General features: G+C 52.5%; 2 protein-coding genes and 1 pseudogene across 2 annotated transcripts in view; 1 reads left to right on the plus strand and 2 right to left on the minus strand.

Moving 5' to 3' along the window:
- Nucleotides 1-5096: 5096 nt before the first annotated feature.
- On the plus strand, nt 5097-8122 carry DNASE1 (deoxyribonuclease I). The gene is made up of 8 exons (XM_006874872.1): nt 5097-5243; nt 5365-5453; nt 5522-5605; nt 5764-5879; nt 6016-6128; nt 6211-6365; nt 7898-7994; nt 8075-8122. The coding sequence occupies exons 1-8, from the start codon at nt 5097-5099 to the stop codon at nt 8120-8122; spliced, it is 849 nt and encodes a 282-aa protein (XP_006874934.1).
- Nucleotides 8123-8228: 106 nt separating this feature from the next.
- Nucleotides 8229-13982, minus strand: part of TRAP1 (TNF receptor-associated protein 1) — a 14270-nt gene continuing 8516 nt past the window's right edge. Inside the window, exons 8-13 of the mRNA XM_006874873.1 lie at nt 11073-11258; nt 10725-10863; nt 10299-10384; nt 9723-9868; nt 8413-8485; nt 8229-8330 (exon numbers count right to left, since the gene is read on the minus strand). Of these exons, the coding sequence (XP_006874935.1) occupies nt 8229-8330; nt 8413-8485; nt 9723-9868; nt 10299-10384; nt 10725-10863; nt 11073-11258 (732 nt within the window). The remainder of the gene's footprint in view (nt 8331-8412; nt 8486-9722; nt 9869-10298; nt 10385-10724; nt 10864-11072; nt 11259-13982) is intronic.
- The window catches only part of LOC102826981, a 2407-nt pseudogene continuing 1018 nt past the window's right edge, over nt 12594-13982 (minus strand).

The following is a 13982-nucleotide window of genomic DNA, read 5'->3' on the forward strand; positions in this document are numbered from 1 at the left end:
CAAGTACAAATAAACATCTTGCTGTTATTCTCCACCTTCATTCAAGGTGCCTTTGACTTCAGCAATGATATCCCTCCTCCCACGTCCACTTCTGAATTTGGCTTGAATTTCTGGCAGTAAATCTTCGCAGGACCAGAAAACCTCATCTTTGTCCCATGGAATGGCTGGTGGGCTCCAACTGCAGCCTTCTAGTTCTTATCATATGGGGCCACTGGACATCCCATTGTGCCTGTTGTTGTTAAGTGCTATGGAGTCTATTCTGACTCATAGTGACCCTGTACAAGGTTCCCGAGGAGCGACTGGTGAGTTCGAACCGCCAATCTTGTTATTCAAGTGACCTTGTGGCCCATTGCTTATGTGACAGCACCACACCAGGACTCGATTTTTGTTGTTGTTAAGTGCCATTGAGTCAGTTCTGACCCACAGCGACCGTGAGCAGTTGGTGAGCTTGAACCATCGACCTTGCGGTTCAAGCCGACCTTGCAGTCCAGCGCATTAACCCACAGCACCACACGAGAACTCCACATAGTAACAACACTCCTGTCAAGTCCTCAGGTGCAGCCTGGGTTAACACAGACTGACTGTCGGACAGGACATCACAGCCCAGCAGAGGAAAGAGACCTAGGAAGCTGAAAGTATATCCTTCCACAGACAGAAGAATATGTGCATTTTGGAAGAGTACTGTGTTTACTAAATTTGGCAAGTAAGGCCCATGAGGGACAGTTACCACAGTAACAAGGTGACCACTAGATCCAGAAGAACTAGTTCTCGTCTAAGCCACAGGAGTGTTGCCAACTTTTCCTTTTTCTTCTTTTGAACAGTTATGGCGAGATTAGGAACAAGCGAGATGGCCCAGACTATGAGGAGGACATCGGGGGACAGCCCTCAGTGTGTCCCGGGGACCAGCACTCCATGTGGCATTAGTGGTCAGCCGAGGGGCCTCCAGAGATCACTGTTCCATGTGTCCAAGTCACAGGCCCCAGATGTTCACTGTCCTACATTCCTTGCTAGATTCCAGGCCAACTGGACAAGCCTGACGAAGCCATCCGCTCTGGCTTTGGTCAGCAAAGGACAAGGAGGGAGAGAGCCGGCTGCACTCACTTCCTACATTGGGCCGTTTGTGGCTTCATGTCTGGGGCCGACAGCACACAAGGTGAGTGGCCTGTGATCCTTTTGGGGTGTGGGGGTGAGGCCTGGTCCATGAGCTCTGAGAACTCACATTGTGGCCCAGAGCCCTTTGAGTCTGTGGAGATGGCTGCCTCTGCAGCTACCCTTCCAGATCTTACACTGACCCCCTGACTCTGCTGAACCCCCCACAGCTGAGCCCACACACCACCGCGCTCCCCGCTGCCCCACCGAGACTTGGCATTGTGTCTGTGGAATTGCACAGTGCTGACTTCACATGCCCCCTCCTGCCTGGGACCCCCGCAGTGGAGGAGCTGGAAAGGAGCCAGCCGTGCCATGGGAACCAGGCCTGAGGGTCTGGGGTTAGAGTCTGGGCAGTGGCCATGTCCTGAAGGCGCCTGTGTGGGCAGTTGGGCCGGCGGCTCTTCAGCGTCTGCCACTGGGGTCTGAATGGGGCCTGCGCCCAGCTCCATGGTCAGTGTGGGGTGTGTCCCTGAGTAAGCTCCCTGAGGCCTCTGCTCCCACAGGGCCCTGTCAGAGGAGCAGGGTCAGGGCCATGGGACCCTGGCAGTGGTTGGGGGGACTGTGGGCAGGGACACACAGTCTGATTTCACAGATTGTTTTGGTGCTGCTTGGGGACTTAGATGGTGAGGGGTGACACAACAGGGCTCGGGTGGGCACTGATGGGGACTGGAGAGAGGACCAGACACGGGGGTGTCAGTGGGGTGGGGCTGAGGAATGCAGGACCAGTGGGGCTTTGGGTATTTGCAGGGTTGACCAGGATGTACGTGATCCGGAGTTTGGGGTCTCAGTGGGGACCCTCAGCGGTTACTGGCAAGCAGGGGATCCCAGACTTGACTCTCCCATCAGCTGTAATGCAGGGCCTTCCGGCCTTCCCCTTCACTCCTGTGTCCACAGCCATGTCCATTTCTGTCCCAGGGCCTCAGACCAGGAGGGGAAGGGGAGGCGGGGCCGAGTGTGGCTTCCACATGGGCGCTCAGCACCCTGGGTGAAGCTCAGTGATTGTGTCAGGTGCCTGAGGCCAAACAGCAAAATATTTGTGTCATAGCAACTTCAGAGACATTTGAGAAAATAGCACAGGATGGAAAGACAGACATTGATTTCGTCGCTAAGTAGCCACAGTTACTAACAGATGCTGCATCTGTCAGACCCTATGTGGCTCTCACACCTTGGGGTCCAGTCAGACGCCTGTCCTCGTGGCTCTTAACTCATTGATTTCCACAGTGAGGGCTTTTCCAGCAGAGCTGGCCAACAGTGACTTTGCGAGGATATATCTCCTTTGCGAGGTGCACATGGATGCTTTGGGCTGCGTGAGCTGGTGGGTTGCTCACTGTCTGAAGACGCCATGTGTTTCTCTTCAAAGCCATCCTGTGGTGTCCTGGGTGTCCTGTGGTGTCCCGGGTGTCCTATGATGTCCCGGGTGCCCTGTGGTGTCCCAGGTGCTGTGTGTACGGTTTGGGAAGACAGCTCTGTGTCCCCGTTAGACCTGTGAGAGACTGGCGACGTGGCCTTGGTGACCTTTGCGAAGTGGGCCGTGTGAGGCTGAGTGCAGCCTGTGTATTCGGGGGCGGCTTCTGAGGCCACCTGGTCCCCTGGGGCTCAGGGAGCATGTCTTTACTCTTTAACAAAAGCCTTCAGGGTTGGTTTTAAATGCCCTCTCTGGTCGAAGCCCATGAATGGCTCTTCACGTAGTAGTCACTAGCTGCCAGCACCCATTTGCCTATTGATTTGACTTTGAAAATTGCCCATGGGGTTTCCTGGTACCCTTCGCCAGGGTCTGCTCTGCTGGCCCCACTCCTGCATCTCAGTGGGGCCCTGGGCTCCCCAGATGCCAGGCTTCCTGGTTACTTTGTATCTGATGCTAGCTTTACACTAGGGGCTTTTGAGAAGTTCATGGAAGAATGGAATTAAAAGAGAATGTAATTTTCCCATAAACTTTTTGAAGCCCTTTCATATATTCATGGTCAGGTTTTATATATATATATATTTGTTTCTCAGTGTCTCCACCACCTAGGTTTATGTGCTTCGGAAAACAGTTTCCCTTTTTCTGACCCGTTCCCCAAATTCTGCACTGTTCGATTTGCACCATGTCAGACCAAGTGTTGGCACCTGGGTACTGAACAGCCTCGAAGATGCCCTGAGCTGCTGCTCAGCCCCAAGGAGACGCTGCCGTGAGGTGTCTGGGTGTCTGCACAGCTGGCCCAGCTGACCCGGCAGGTGGACACGGAGCTGTGACGGGATGAACTGTAGGGACACTGAGGTGGGAAGGAGCCCGGGACCGTGTCTTCGGTAGGTGATGCCCTGTCAGATGCTCCTGGCCCATTCCAGCTGCTCCTGGGATCCAAGGACGACCCTCAGGAGATCCACTATGGATCCCAGTGAGAAGGGAGGGAAGAGGGCAGGCATGGGCCTGGGAGCCCTGGGAGCAGACAGCAGCGGTTAGTCGAGAGCAGGGAGGGTGCCAAGGGCCAGAGGACCCTACTGGCTAAGGGTCGAGGGGCTGTGTTGCATTGGGTTGTCTAACAGCTGAGGGTTCGGGGGGTGTTCTGTGGAGGATGGCACTCATTCTGGATTTCCCCTCTTGTATAAAGGCTCAAGAACTGCAGACTGCTGAGGAAGGGGCCCAGGCCCCACGTGAGGATGATGTGCTTGGGACCGATCTAACCTCTGAGATTGGGAATAGGAGGCCATCAATGGAACCTTTGTGATAGGCTGCTAATCGTAAGTTCAGTGGTTCAAACCCACCCAGTGCTCCTCAGGAGAAAGATGAGGCTGTCTGCCCCCATAAAGCTACACAGTCCTGAAGCCCTATATAGGGTTGCTGTGAGTTGGAATCGACTCACTGGCTGTGGGTTTTGGGGTTTGGTGATGGGCTGCTGGCAGCTGCTGTGAGCCCACCAGTGGATGTTGACGGCGATGAGTGGACCACTCGGGCAGGTGGGGGAGGGGGCCCACAGGAAGTCGCCCATCAGTAAGTCCTCATTCTCGGGGTCTGAGCCACAGGTCCTCCCACTCTGAGACTCTTGTACCCAAGTCCTGATGCCCCTCTTGGGAGGCCCATGGCCCTGGGGTTGGGGGATGGGCTGAGCCCTGTCCCCCAAATTCCTGGTCTTCCTGGAGACCGTAGATGGGAGGGGAGGGGGGCAAGTGGGCAAGTCCAGTGACACGTGTCCTTAGACAAGACACAGGGGGAGGGGAGACTGGGGCAGAGCCACCAGAAATCTGCTGTTTAAGGCACCAGGTCCATGGTCCTCGGTCAGGGCCGCCCCAGGACATGTAGGAACATGAAGGTCAGGAAAGACATGCCGAGACTGCTCACTCCGTTGCCTGAGCTGCCTTCCAAAGGTTCCAGGTCTTCTGGCAGCTCAGGGGCCATGCCATCCTCGCCCCCGAATGCCGCCTTACACCTGCTCCCAGTCAGGTCCCCTCATTGCCCCCAAGTCTGCATTGCTCACACAGCTAACTGGGGGGAGCTTAGCCCCCCACACACACCTGGTGTGGGGAGCATAGCCCTCCCCCCCCCACACACACACCTGGTGTGGGAGAGCATGCATGTGTGAAGGACGTCCAACAGAGCTGATTGTCAGCTGCTGTGTTCTCAGCAGCCAGAAGCCACCCCATTGAGGGAGGGGCGCCCACTGAGGGGCGCTGCCAGCACCTCCCATGCCCTGGGGCCTTGGCACAGGTAGCAGCACCCTTGTTCTGTGGGCCAAGGTGAGGTCATGGCCACCTGGGCCTTTAAAGCTCGGTAGAGCGTCAGTATCAGCCAGTTCTAATTCCGGCCTGGGAGCTGTGGCTCAGGTGAGGGGATAGTGTGTTCCTGCAGGGGGAGGGAGCAGTTCTGGAAGCCAGGGTGCACCTGGGCAGCTGTGGTGAAGGCTTTCGGGGTCGTGAGTCTGTGTTCCAGCAGTGCACCACTGACATAACTTTGGGGACTCCCTTCCTGCAGGATGTGGCCCCCAAGGATGACGTGGCTGCTGCTGACCCTGGCCAGTGCATTGCAGGCAGCCCTGTCTCTGCGAATAGCCGCCTTCAACATCCAGACTTTTGGGGAGACCAAGATGTCCAATGCCACCCTCTCGAGCTACATTGTGCAGGTGATCGGGGCTGCCAGCAGGTTATGTAGCACTCTAGACTTGGGTGGGGGACGCTGGGACGCTCTGGACATCAGTCAGAGCCGAGCAGTGATCTCCCGTGTGACGCCCCCCACGCCCCCAGATCCTGAGTCGCTATGACATCGCTGTGGTGCAGGAGGTCAGGGACAGCCATCTGACAGCTGTGGGGAAGCTGTTGGACAACCTCAATGAGTGAGTGCCGGGGCCGGGGTGGGGGAGACCTCAGGGACCCAACTGGACCACATGTCTCCCACCTCTAGGCACACGGTGCACACCTTCCACTTCGTGGTGAGCGAGCCGCTGGGACGCAGCAGCTACAAGGAGCGCTACCTCTTCCTGTTCAGGCGAGGCAAAGGGCGGCCTGAAGGCAGGGTGCTCTGGGGGTTGGGGGTCAGGAGCTGCAGAGGCGGGGAAGGCGAGGCCAGGTAGGTCAGGGAGCGGCCCAGCAGTGCCCCGCTCGGCTCCTGGTGAGGCATTGGGTGACCGTCCCTTTGGCCCGCAGGGCTGACCAGGTGTCTGTGCTGGACAGCTACCAGTACGATGATGGCTGTGAACCCTGTGGGAACGACACCTTTGCCCGGGAGCCGGCTGTCGTCTGGTTCTCCTCGCCCTTCACTGGTGAGTGTGGCCCCGCCTTCTGGCCATGTGCATGTCTGCACCTCAGGTTACGTCTGTCCAGCCTTTGTCCCGGGCCCTGCAGTGTCCCCGACTGTGGGTGGGTGGCAGGCTCAGCATGACCGTAGTCTCCCCTCAGAGGCCAGAGAGTTTGCCATTGTTCCCTTGCATGCGGCCCCACTGGACGCGGTGGCCGAGATGGACGCACTCTATGACGTCTACCTGGATGTGCAGAAGAGGTGGGGCCTGGAGGTGAGCCCTACCCGGTCCCTCAGACCCTCTGGGCCTTTGGGGGTTTGACAGGCCCCAGGCTGACAGGCTGCTGCTTCCCTAGGACGTCATACTAATGGGTGACTTCAATGCTGGCTGCAGCTACGTCAGCCCTTCCCACTGGGCATCTATCCGCCTGCGCACCAGCCCCACCTTCCAGTGGCTGATTCCTGACACAGCGGACACCACAGTCAAGTCCACACACTGTGCCTACGACAGGTGAGCCAGCCTCGGAAACACTTCCCAGACTGGGCCCGCTGACTCCCCTCCCCCAGGAACCGTCTTTGGAGCCACAGGATTTGTCCTTTTGTGACTGAGCTCACTCAGCATGAGGTCCTCAAGGTTCATCCATGTTGTGACATGTGACCAGACTTCATTTCCCTATGTGATTGAGTAGTGTTCCATGATGTGTGCTGCCTGACACACCCCACAAACCCATGGCATTAACAGAAATTGATGCTCACATTAAGGGAGACCAGAAGTCCAAATTCAGGGCACCAGCTCTAGGGGGAGGGTTGTTGTGGGTCCAGCGTTCCATGGAAATCACCATGTGTCTAGGCATCAACCTTCCCCTGGGTCTAGGAGGGTCTCAGTGCAGGAACCCCAGGTCCAAAGGATGCTGTCCACTCCCAGTGGTAGCAGATCCGCCAATCTCTACTCACTTCTCATTGTCTGTCTTATAACGGCTGTTGCAGGCCACACAGACAAACTCCTTTACAAGGATTGAGGGGAAACCCTTTTCTGAGGCTGTAAATCTTTACGGGAGAAAGCCTCATCTTTGTCCTGCGGAACAGCTGGTAGTTTTGAACTGCTGACCTTGCGGTTAGCAGTCTGACTCATAACCACTACGCTCTGGTAGTATGCCAGCCGCTCCTCGGAAACCCTACCCTATACAGGGGCCGCCATGGGTTGGAACCGACTTGTCGGCATTTGTAACAAATGTTTAATGGAGTCCTGGTGTGGCGCTGACTGCTCCTCGAAAACCCTATACAGGGTCACTATGGGTTAGTACCGATGGTGTATGATTATCTTTTCATGTGTTTGTTTGGATAATGCTCTATATTTTGGGTTTTAGATCTTAATGGTTCTGGAAAATTTTCTCCTAATTTATAGGTTGTGTTGTTTATTCATCAAAGGACTTTGTCTTGTGCATCTATTGTCATCTCACTCTTGTTAAAAGCTGCACTTGAAGACCCAACAGGCATTCTCGTGTGTTAGGAATGCTGTGTTTCTATTTTCACTGTTAGGTGCTTCTTGCTTTTTCGTATATAATGTGAGACGAAACTCAATCCCTCAGCCCTGTTTATTAACGAGCCCTCCAGTGAACGGCTTTGGTAGTACTTTTTGTCCAACATTAGTGGACCGTTACTGGTAGACCCTCAGTTCTATTGCAGTGGTTTGTGGATCTGATGCTGTAGTTACTGTGGCTTTTCTATTTCTGTAAAGACTGAAACAGGCATTTTGATGGAGATTGTGCTGAACAGATTTCTTTGGGTGATTATCAGTCAAGATGTCATTATCCCTACGCCTTCAATCCATACACATGCACCGTCTTTCCAGCTCCCAGGTTAAATGTATTTCTAGGTATCTAAGTGCCACTGACTCATACTGACTGTTGTACGTAAGGTTTTGTAAGAGTGGCTGGTGTGCTTAAACCACCAACCTTGTGGTGTCCATTCCCAGCTGACACACTGGGTAAGTAAGATGGCTGCTTGGTGACCAATCCCTTTCTCCTCCCCTGTACACTGCAGGATTGTGGTCGCGGGAGCAGCCCTCCAGGGCACTGTCGTCCCCAACTCAGCTACGCCTTTTGACTTCCAGGCTGCTTATGGACTGAGTGACGGGCTGGTACGTTCCCAATCTTGCTCCTCTCATGCCCTGGGGAGTGAGAGCACAAGCAGCCCTGCTGACCTCTGCTTTCCTCCCAGGCCCAGGCCATCAGTGACCACTACCCCGTGGAGGTGAGCCTGAAGTGAGGCGGGGGGCAGCCCTCTCCCTGCTCCAAACCAAAGCCTTAATGAGAAATAACTTTAATTGAGGTAAATAAAACTCCAGCGGGTCAGGTCAGTCCCTCTATGTGTCTTAGTGCTTCTCCAGGGCCCTGGTGAGGAGCTCATTCAGGCGTCCCACCATGGGTCTGGGGTCGTCCACGAGTCCTGCGGCGATCATGGCGTTCTCGTAGATCTGGAAACAGAGGGCGGCTCAGTCCCCACTCAGGAAGGCACCCCGAGCCGTGAACCTGCAGAGCCCCAAGGTCCCCTCTCACCTGATCGACCAGCAGCTGAGCCAGGGCCGGCTCACTGTCCCGCAGCTGACTCAGCTTCTTGATCAGCGCGTGCCTACAACAGAGGTGCACACAGATACTGTAGGCCTGCTAGTGTACTTAAAAACCCAGCCATTTCTACAGTAGAAAGTACTATCAGCCAGTACAGTTACATACCCAGAAGGGGAAACTTCCGATGATGTCCCAGGAGTAAAAGGTCAAGTAATTAAACCATAACCTGGTTTTCATTCTAGCTCCCCAGCCACTCTGAAAAGACCTTTATCCCACATTTGCTAACCTCAGAAAACCCTATAAAGGGTCCCCAGGAGTCAGAACTGACTCCGTGCAGGGTAAGGTGACTGTCGTGGCTAGGTTACCTCAAGAGTCCCCTGCTAGAAGGAAAGCAGGAAGAAAGCTAATTAATAACACAAGTGCAGTATGTCAGCTGCATCACTCACTGTTACTTCTTCTCAACTAGTGAAGGTGGGGTTAATTTTCTTCCAGAAAGCGGCCCCAGAGGGAATCAAGAACTACTTCCGAGAAAGTAATAAAACTCAAATGGAGAGAAAAGTTCAGCAATACACAAAAACCATATTAAGACACAAGAATCAGATAGTGTGGAACAAAGTTCAGAACGTCTGTGTTACTGACAGTTCAACAGTATGCAGCAAAGAGGGCAAGTACGAGTTTGATCAGTTAACAGATGAATGTGTAACGCACTGTGGAGTCCATTCCACGTTAAAGGGGCCTTTATGCTCAATCAGAACCACAGTCCCTAAGACTTCCTCCCCCTCCATCAGTCCCTGTTCAACACCTAACCTACACAGTCTTTAAGACTTCCTCCCCCTCCATCAAAAGAGCTTAAAGCATAGTACCTGTGAAGGGGGCGGCCGGTCCAGTTCTTAAACTCAGTTAAATGCAGCCTAATGTTAGTCCTAGCAGCTCTAGTAGTGTAGTGGTTATGAATCGGGCTGCGAACTGCAAGGCCAGTAGTTCCAAACTACCAGCTGTTCTGCGGGAGGAAGATGAGGCTTTCTGCTGCTGTGGAAACCCTATGCGTGGTCGTTATGAGCGGGGACCGATTCCACAGGACATAACATTAGTCCTGGTGGCGCTGTGGGCTAAGGCGTCAGTCTGCGAAGTCAGTGGTTCAAGCTCACCAGGTGCTCCTTGGAAACCCTACACAGGGTCGCTATGGATCGGAATCGACTCAACAGCACTTAACAACATCAGTCTACTATTCTTGGTATGATCACTCATCTGCCTGCAAGGCTATTTACGCAGTTATCCGGAGGTTGACAGACTGCACGTACCTGGGGTTGATCTCTAGGGTGGGCTGCAGGATCTGGGCTCGCTCCTCGTGTGTCTTAGCCAGCTGCTGCATTCGTAGGAAATGTCGGGCGGCACCCATCTCCAACACGGTGATCATGGCTGGATGGGTGTCCAGTCGGAGGGTCACCTGCAGCAGGGGTGAGGGGTGGAGATTAACCAGGCAACATGAGAGGGGCTCTGCCACACAGTCTCCATGCCGACACTGCTGCTCCCTGAGGATTGCCCAGGACCTTCCTCTAAAGGCGCAGCAGGGACTTGTCCTCCGTGAGCTGAGCTAGAGCAGTAATAAAGTCCTATATCTGCTACAGCCTCACCTGAGACATGCAGATGAGCTGTGTTTACCTCCCATAGGGTGTGAAGTACTGAAACCCCATCTGTACATGACGTTCTAGACATTCCTGCCCTTCCAGGGGCCGCACCTAAGTCTCCTGTGACCCAACTCAATTTGCCACCACTCCACCTGGATGCTCAGTCGGCAGGCTGTCACCCTGCTGGGCGTCTAGAGTGGGGTTCTCCTTCCCGAGTCCTCCATGCCAGTCTCCCACAGGTGACCTCACCTTAACATTGGTGACCCGCGACCCCAGCGCATTTCTCATCCAGGCCATCAGGTCCTCAGCCTCCTGCTCTGAGAGGCGGTCATCAGCTACAGAGAAGAGCGGGAGTCAGCCTGGACCCACGGCTGCCAGAGCCAATGTGAAGTCCCTTCCTGGCTCTGATCAGAACCACCTGCCCAGGAACAGGCAGCCGCCAAGATGATGCACCTGAACTGAAGCTGCCTGGGGCCCTTGCTGAGGGCTTTCAGACCACAACCTGTGGTCTCAGGAAGCTTGGCCAATTTTGAAAGCCACGTTGGAAGGATCTGGGGTTTAGAATTTTCTATGAAGGTGGTGTCTCGTCTCTTGCTAACTGGGATGGCCCCCATACAATAAGATGTCATAGGACCAACGCTCTCTACCCATTCCCAGGGGTGGGAGGACACTGACCAGGGGCTTTGTCCTCAAACTTCTCCTCCTTGTAGTGATCGACCACAATGTCTGTTTCCACAGAGATGAGCTTCTTCTTCTGGAACTCTCGCAGGTGGAGTAGGGTGAGCTCGTCAAACTGCTCGTAGCAAAAGAGAACCTGGGGGGAGGGGAGTTAAGGCTCAGCCCCACACTCTAGTTGACCAGTTGACCCAAGCGAGGCTCTGGTGTGTCCTAACACAGATGCCCTGACTCTCCTGTTGACATGTTGAAATCCACATCCTATCTCCAAGTGAGACCCCACCAGGTACCTGTGGACTCCTGTTCTCAAAGGTCCCAGAACCTCCCCTCAGAAGGGCGGCTCCCCACCTCCATGTCTTTCTGCTTCATGGCCTCGTAGTAGGGGGAGTGTTCTGCCAGGTGTCGGCTGGGTGCGCACAGGTAATAGATGTTGCGGGTGCCCGGCTGCATGCGGCTGCCGTAGTCCATGAGGCTGGTCAGCTGTCCCGCAGGCAGAGCTGAGGACTCGTAGCGCAGGAGCTTTGCAATATCCTCCTGCAAACAGACGACACATGACGGCCTAGTCGTGCTGGGAAGGCCAGCACCCCATCTGCATGGGCCCAGGTGGCTGATGGGAGCCACGGGGGGACGCTGGAGTGCGTTCAGGCCCCACGCAGTCCATTGGGCTCCAGATCAACAAGAAAAGGGAAAAGGGGCGCTTCACTGGCTGCAAGGGTCTGACCCTTCCAAAGCCATCCGCTCCAGGACCCAGTGCCCTCCTGGGCCCAGAGCTGTGTATATAATATTCTCAACAAAGTAAACTTCTGGGGAAAAAATCTAAACCTGCTCGTGGTCACTTCTAGCGGTGAAAGAAGGAAAGTGGAGGTGTGGGGAAGGACCTGGCTGTCTCCAGAAGCCAGTGGGAATAGAGGGAAGGGAAGACTGAAATACCAGAGACTCTCCTGGGTTTTCTGGACCGCCTGCTCCTTGAGGCCCAAGCCTTCAAGTGTAGCCACCGTGAACTGGGACTGACGGAGCAGCGGCCCACTGGGCATTAAAGGGTTCTGGCTGCAGATTGCTTTCCAAGTTCCTCAACATTTTGGTTCCTACTTAAATGACGGCTGGAGCCTCCAAGGAGGTAGTGTGGGTGTCCAGAACAGGAAGTGACAGCAGCAACAAGTCACCAGAGGCCAGATCTATGATTCCATCCATTTAAAGTATCAAAACCAAACCCATTGCCAGTGAGTCAACTCTGATTTTCAGTGACCTCCAGGAGAGAGGGAAACTGGCCCTAGAGTTGGGGTTTTTTGGTCTAAATACAGTATAGTTGTGTTTGATTTTTACAAAACAAACATAAATAACCTAAAACTATAATAATACACAAAAATTGGCTTCTTACAACAGCTACACCAGGCAGTGCAAACTGAAAACTTGAGTAAATTAAACATTTGTTTTACAACAATATACACAGTGCCAGTTAACATTTAAAAACAAGCTTCAATGCGTCGATAGCAGTTGATACTTCTTTGTATGTTTCAGCCAGAGTATGAAAATGGTGAGATCTAGGCTAAAAATTATTTTTCTAACCAAAAATAAAGGCACAATATTTATAACCAGGTACCAACTTTACTAAACCCTAATATTTTATAACTATTAAATGATACACCTACGGGTTATTTACAGTAAAAGGCAACATGCATTGTGTTTTATCTCATGACTGTTGTGTTTCTAATTGTTCTAGCAAAGTGAATGCTTTCAAAGGGAGCAGAATCATTTTTGAGTCGATGGTGTGATTTTTTTTCCTCCCTTTGGAACAAAGGACCCAACAGTCTGATTCTGCCCAGATGACGTAATATGGTTAGAAGGTTCTGTCTGGAGGCATATTTCTGTTCAATCTAATGCTGTAACTTCTTCAAGTTCGTCTGTTGGTTCTGTACATGACTCCTCTGCATCGACATTCTCTTTCTCATCCAACTTCCTCTAGCGACCTCTCTTCTTCGCTGACACAAACAGCATTATTCAAAGTGCTTTCTTGATCTGAATCAACTACGAGTACACAGTGCCTTGCTCTTGCGCTGTGGGTGTTGAAGGCTGAGCTCTGTCATCACTGCCCCTGGTTATAGTCTGGCAGCATCTTCAGCTTGTTTAGGTCCCACTTTTTCTGGGGCGTCACCAACAACTTCAAATTCAACATCTTTTCCTAGGTCTTTACTATGAAGAATGTTTATCAATAAAGTGTAGTCCTGAGGGAAGTCATCTGCTTGAAGCCGACTGCCATTTCTAATTCTAAATTCTGACATCGTCTTGTGATGGTTAGTGTCTGTCTCTCCCTCTTCTGAACATGCTAGAACTGTTCCTTTCCCATCTTCAATTTGCACATCCAGTGCTACCATGGCAAAGTTTTCTTTTACTATCTTACCTGGCAACATGAGAACAGTTACTCTGTGGACATTCAGACGTACAGTCACTTCTGGCTTGCTGGCATGTAACAACTGGGCTTGGGCAGATCTAGCGCACAAGGGACAAGGAGCTGCTTTCTTGGGTTTGGTAGGTGATTCAAAACATTATTGTACATTGGTCTGTCTTTCCTGATATAGTATTGGAAAGATTCTATCACCCCAGCAATCAATGCATTAGTAGTAGCGATAGCAAGAATGATGTTCCCTGCCATTGACTTTAATATCAAATATGTTCTTATTCATACTGAAAATGTGCATGCTGAGGTTTGCAGAAGTGACAAAATCCATAGCAGATGGGTCATCCTTGTCCCTTTTTCAGCTGTCCCCTTTTTTTGCTAAGTGATCTCTCCAAGTCTCAACTGCTTTCTGAAAAACGACTTGTGTAGCTCTTGACATCTAGAACCTGCTGGTCTTTCAGACCTAACTGGGGTTCATTTTGGTCTGCTGCATTGATTTCTTCACCTTGACTTTGTGTTTCAGCCCAGTCCAATGGATACCTGACAACATGTGGAAAAAGCTTGGTAAAAAGTGTAACTGGCTCATATCCAGCGGATTGAGCCCATTCTGTGGTGGAAATGCCTTGAATGTCACCATCTTCAGTAGCTGCTGCTCTGACTCCCTGGAAGCCTTGGGAACAGCTGTCGGGGGACACTTCTTTTTTTTTATTAAATGTTTTTATTTTGGATTGAGTGAAAGTTTACAGGGCACATCATCAGCTTCACAGTCAACCATTCATATAGCTTGTTTCATTACATTGATTATTATCCCCTCCATATACCATCAGTTAACAGTGTTTCTCTCTATCCTCTTTAGCTTTTTT

Source organism: Chrysochloris asiatica, unplaced genomic scaffold (assembly GCF_000296735.1).
Source record: "Chrysochloris asiatica unplaced genomic scaffold, ChrAsi1.0 scaffold00305, whole genome shotgun sequence".
NCBI classification, from domain to species: domain Eukaryota; kingdom Metazoa; phylum Chordata; class Mammalia; order Afrosoricida; family Chrysochloridae; genus Chrysochloris; species Chrysochloris asiatica.